Source organism: Penicillium canescens (genome assembly GCF_028828765.1).
Source record: "Penicillium canescens strain IBT 15451 chromosome Unknown utg000012l_segment0_segment0, whole genome shotgun sequence".
Lineage (NCBI taxonomy): Eukaryota > Fungi > Ascomycota > Eurotiomycetes > Eurotiales > Aspergillaceae > Penicillium > Penicillium canescens.
Window position 1 is genome coordinate 455018 of NW_026703974.1, and position 5961 is coordinate 460978.

At 51.3% G+C, this 5961-nt stretch overlaps 1 protein-coding gene across 1 annotated transcript; it reads right to left on the reverse strand.

Moving 5' to 3' along the window:
- Positions 1-1556: 1556 nt before the first annotated feature.
- Positions 1557-3949, reverse strand: N7446_014068 (fungal specific transcription factor domain-containing protein; the record flags this gene model as incomplete). The annotated part of the gene is made up of 2 exons (XM_058522807.1): positions 1557-3757; positions 3808-3949. The coding sequence occupies 2 exons, from the start codon at positions 3947-3949 to the stop codon at positions 1557-1559; spliced, it is 2343 nt and encodes a 780-aa protein (XP_058364900.1).
- Positions 3950-5961: the final 2012 nt, after the last annotated feature.

Consider the following 5961-nt stretch of genomic DNA (forward strand, 5'->3'; position numbering starts at 1 on the left):
GACCTTAGCCAAAGATACTGGCTGCTCCACTTAATTTGACAATGACATAGCGCTAAATGTGCTGGTAGATTCAGTTTCTTATTTCATCATACCTAACGGCGTGACCAGAGAGACACACCGATTCATCTCAGTGGAGCCGTGCCACAAAAGGCGGAGATTGTTGGCAGGAAACGCAACTCGTGGGGCTGGAGCAATTGACAAATCTCTCTGTACTTGTGTGAGGGTCTCACGTATACATAGAGGTGGATAGTGTCTCAAGATTAACAATCAATATTAAGAACAACTATAGTTGACTCTAGATACAAGACGTAGCGCGAGGAAGCAAAGAAAGGTAGCTTCCTCGCGTTCAGGGGAACCCATGTACACCCCGTGCGGATCATATCTCCCTCCGTTCCGCACGCTTCATCTTTATCCTTGACAATCCCTGTGACGGTTCATGGATGCTTGGGTTTTACCACTACGCCATCTGGCCAAAAAGGCACAATGTTTGGTCAGCGACCAAACACCCAAGCTACTATATATGCTTGATCTCTGACACCCTAGGAGTTCTCTTGCTCCCGGGGGCCCCTGAAACGTTTCTGGGAGCAAAGAAACAGCCTCTAGGAGCCACGTAGCCCCCAGGAAACACGATATAGCTTCTGAAGTCTGGTATCCCCGCCTCGGGGAATCAAAGCCGCGTTCCTGTTGACGACTTATTGATTCCTGGGGCCATAATTTGGCCACCTGGGGGATCCAATGACGCAGAGTTGTGCGCAGGGTTGGTGAGGGTGTTTTGTGAGGGCTTTTGGCGATCCCCCAAGGCAAGCTATTGACTCCAGGAACCTAAAGTGGGGTCCCAGCGGCTCCACAGCTCCCTGTCAGAGATCGAGCATATATAGTAGCTTGGGTGCTTGGTCGGTGACCAAAACATTGGGCCTTTTTGGCCAGAAGGCGTAGTGGTAAATCCAAGCATCCATGAACCGTCACACACAACCTGAATATGCGTTCCTGGAAACTGGATAGGTGCTCCCAGGAACGGCATGGTGGGTATTTGTCAAGGATATACATGAAGCATACGGAACGGATAGAGGGAGATATGATATGCACGGGACCCACATGGTGTTCATGGGTTCCCCTGAACGCGAGGGGAAGCTACCTTCCTTCTGCTTCCTCGCGCTACGTCTTGTATCTAGAGTCGACTATAGCTTTATTTAATATTGATTACTGATCTGAATACGCTGTCCTCATCTACGGATACGTGAGACCCTCACAGTACTCCAGCGGGACCAAGGACTCTGGCAGGACTGAAGACATTACTAGGACTTCTATTGGCTGCTGGCCTGAAATATATACATGCACGCGTTCTATTTGAAAATGTATAGACAAAAGAGAGCCAGTATGCGAACGGTATCGACCAATAGCAGACTGCTGCACAAAGAATGGTATCATAAGTTGAAACCCAATTCGCTGATCCTTGGAAAAAAAAAAAAAAATAAAGCCAATCCCGGATGCTGAAAAACTGGTGACCGCGAGCACATAGCCCGGGTATGGATTAATAAAGACAAAAACAAGACAATCTATGCCACCATGTATTCTCCTTCGCCCCGCTTGGCCTGCATGACTTGGGACCACCGCAAGGCCTGCGACGTAGGTGCCCGACCGCCAGCCAGCGGAGGTAGGGCTCCGAAGTCGCTTGGAGAAACGGGATACGATGATTGATCAGAATACTCAGCCCAGATCTGTTCTAGGAGCTCTAAACATGATAGGTTGTTGACAAAGCCGGAGTCCTTGGAGATATTCTTGCAACGATTTCGGATGATCGATCGGTGATTCTCCTCGACACACTCCGAGCCGACGATGAATAATGGCCAGAGAAGGTATACATCTGACTGCACGGCATAAAGACAGTGCATGGCCAGTTGAACGAGGTGCTGGATACGTCCATGCCGTGACGGGAGAGTTGGCTCAGCTAGACGTTCACAGTATAGAAGCGCGGCATGGCGGAAACACTCCGAGATCTGGAAGACATCCTGGAGATTCTCGGGGAAAACTTGGTATGCAGATGTGGAGGTCTGTGGCATAGTGTAGTTGGTGGAGTTCCATGACATAGTAGATGCAGACAAAGGTGGAGAAGGGAAAGAGGCTTCAGCAGGTGGGTCGAATCGCCAGGATTCAAGTCGCTGCCTAAGTGAATACCATTCAGTCCAGAATTCTGGAGAGGATGGATGACGGGACTGTTCGCTGCTCTGCGGCGGTGTAGGGAGGGAGAATCCGTATCCAAGAAGCGGCATGGAGCCAGCCATAGGGTCTAGAGTGACCGTCTCCCACCCGGGGAATAGCATAGAAGGGGGAAGGGAGACGGTGGAGACAGCAGCATCAGTTGGGTGCGAGATATTGGGGGTTTGATCCTGACTGAGAAGGTTCAAGCGACCCAGCTGGGAGATCAATTTGAACAGACGACCATCACAACCAGCTAGGTTCTCCAGACGCCATTCTCCATCGGTTTCTGAACTTATCTCTAAGCATGTCCCAGAAAGCTGTACGTCACGATCATTTGTAGTAGCTGTAAGCGTATCGAACCATGAGAACATGCGAATGAACCATTTGAGATCTTCTGTCATCACACGAGAATGGCGCATTCGGATCGCTAGGAGCCTTTTCACTCCTGCAAATTGTGCCCGGAAACCGGCAATGCCAGTGTCACAGCCATGAAACAGGCAGAGCATTAGAAGCGTTGCCAGAACTGAGTCTGACAGTCTTCGACGGGGGTCAGCCAAATCGGCGTTCAATACCTTGACGGCCATCCCGCGGTGGTGATTTTCTTCTCTCACGTACCCTTCCGGAACCGAGATGCCATAGCGATCTTGGAAGTCTTCATCAGTAAGGGCACGGTGAGCCATCGATGCCATGCGTGCTGGTAGTGTTCTTTCAGTAGAACGATGGTTATGTTCTCGCCTTTGTCGCAAATTACTTGTAGCCAGCGTTGCAATTGCTTCTTGTAGAGCCTCGCTCTCCACCGCCAAACGGATGACATGCGTACGGAATGGATTTGTTGGGCTGTCAAAGGCAACAATCATGGGAGCAATGACTTCAGCATAGTAGCTGATGAGATATCGAAGACGGGGTGTCTTCCCCACGGATCGCGCCAGAAGAAGTTGAGATAGTGATGGAGAATGTGCAGCGTTCCAAAGCATATGGTAATTAGAATATCTCTTGACATCCTCTTCATCAACATCTTGTGACGATGGTGGGGTGACAGGCTTATATGGAAAGGGCATTGCAGTAGGCCAGACTGAAGAATTAAAGCTGGCAGTTGGGCTCAATATAGGAGCATACTGCAATGCCGTATCCGGAGTCATGTATTGAGTAGCATTTGGAACCAGAGATCGGGATGGTAATGGAAGCCCTGAAATCTTGGGTGCCGAAGTAGCCGTGTTAGGCCACGACTGGGGATCTGGCATATCCATTGTCCATGGCATATCGAACCCCGGCATCATGGATGGTGAACTTTCTATTTTCACATTGGCGGTCCTAGCGTCGAACGATGAGACTTCCGGGCCAGTAACTGGGGGCACTGGAACCGAAGCATTATAAGGAGCCCGCGATGAAGACGGTCCACTGCTGTTCGAAGCCTTTGGTTGTGGTCTCGCAGGTGTCGCTTGCTCTTCCGAGTCCATCACCGGCAGCTTATGTCCGCGGAGCTTGCCTCGGCTTGCGACTCCAACCCCCATGTCAACGTCGTCTTGTATCCGGAACATTTGGGACCAAGTTCGAGGCACTGACAGCAATAAGGTCTGCGCCGATCACACCGTGCCCCTCGCTTGGAACAGGCAAAGCAGTCATCGGAAGCCCCGCTGACGACAGTTCTCTTGCGGCGTTTTCGAACGGGAGCATTCGGATCGGTTTTGCGGAATTTCCCCTTGGGCGCCGGGTCTCGAGAGTGAGTGTCTGGATTATTCGAGGTCGTCATGGACGGATGATCTGGTTGCCGGCACGGTGTCCATCTGTTGAGACCGCGAAGGCCTAGTGAAAATGTGAGGGCAGTTTCAAGGTTGTGGGGAACAGAACGTGAGGAACGGAGATTTGTAAGATCGGAGCAAACTGTCAGAGTAAAATCTGGGGAATAGCGTAGGAGAGTAAGGGAAAAAAGAACTGAAAAAGAAAGGAAGAGGCGTGTTGGGGGGTGGACAGGGGATCTGCTTGGTGGAGGATGATCCGCGCTCTAACAAGAACTGAAGACGGGGTCGTCCGCAACTGATTTCTCTCCTATCTGGTTCCACTCGCTGATCATGAAATGATCGCGCATCTCACCTAAATAATGGCCCCCTGCATATTGCGCCAACCTCGGCTCTGGCGAGCGCAAAATTGAGACTGGGGGTGTTTTAGGGTCTCGTGCCTCGTTTCCGCAGTTTGATATATGTGTTCCAATTTGCATAGAGTACATTTCGCTAACTTGCACACTCCTATTAACATTCGGGCAAACAGCGTAGACTAAATATCTGAACCAATCTTCTTCCTGCCCAGCCCCAGGATGAACGCCACAATCTTCAACACTGAAAGCGACTACTACAAAACAGATTAACCCTTAGACACTCACGCTTTATTCCCAGTGCCCCGCTTCGATCGCGCTAGACTAAATTCGGTCGGGGGCTGCTGAGACTGTGGTGAGCATAAACAGAAGGTTCTCAGTACAGGTATTTACACACACACACAATTCATTAACGCCCGGCGGCTGAGCCGAAAGGGCAACTATCACTGATCTAAATGTACATGCCTTAGCCAATGCTGTGCCTCCTTGGAGCCCATACAAAATTCCTTTCAGTGTATGTCATCTCAGATGTCAATATCTTAGCGGGTCCTTGTGGGTTAGTGTTGTTAGTAGACTTGCTTGAAGGCGCTTCTCCAAGTGTTCAACATCCTATCCTCGGCAGTTGAAGCGCGTCTACCGTCTCTGGCACAAGGTAGTTGGTGGGGGTTCGATTAGGGTTGAGGCGGGGTAGGGTTAATCTGTGTTGGTCGACGCGGTCAAGCGGTGTCGAGTCGGCCCGTGGCGATTGCAAACCGTATTGTGGCTCGCACTGCTTCCAAATTCGGCTTCCAGTTCTGGTCATCCAAAGGCGATTTTCCGCCTAGGAAAAAAGATATGTTGCCTCGGTGAGTATGGGTACATTGCAGCATTTCCGTCCGGTGTGTGGTCCACCTCTGACATCGAAAGAGGAAGTGCTCCACGGTCTCTCTGGCTTGTCCACATGCGCATTGATCTGACTCTGCGACATTGATTCGATGGAGATATCCGTTGAGTCTAGCCATGCCAGTCCGGAGTTGGGCCAGCGCGCTCGCTTCTTTCCACGATAATCGATCATACAACTGCCGGGTATGTTTTCCTGGGAGTGCTGCATCCACTCGTTTGGAGTGTTTCCCTACATTCTCTGGCAGGCACTTTTTGGGGACTGCTTGGGGTCGTGAGATGTTCAGTGTTGTCGACTTCATCCGTGGGACCTGCGCTTGCGGGGTAGCATCCTCTTGCGTCGCGGCCCGAGCCTGCTCTTTCGCTAGGCCTAGCAGTTGATTACCTTCGCTGGTCGGGACCCAACAGATGCTGATGCGGTTCTCGTGCTTCCGTAGTCTCTTGATCAGCTTGTATGTTTGGCAGATGTGTTCCTGGCCCGATTGTTGTCGAGGATTCTTCAGCGTGAGAGCCGCGGCTTTGTTGCTCGTGAGCAGCGTGACCCTGCACCGTTTCAGTTCCCGTAGCGTGCCCAGTGCGTATGCCATTGCTGCCAATTCGCCGGAGTATGGGTTCTGCTCGGTCCTTGCGCCCAGCGTGACGGATAAAGTTTTCAGCCTCGGTTTTCGATACCGAGGTGGCTGCTTCTCAATCGCCACGCCAAATCCTACCATTTCATTCCGCGCCGAACTGCTGACCGCGATTCGCATGGCTCCGCCCGCTTCGGTCTGTGTCTCCGGTACATCATAACTATC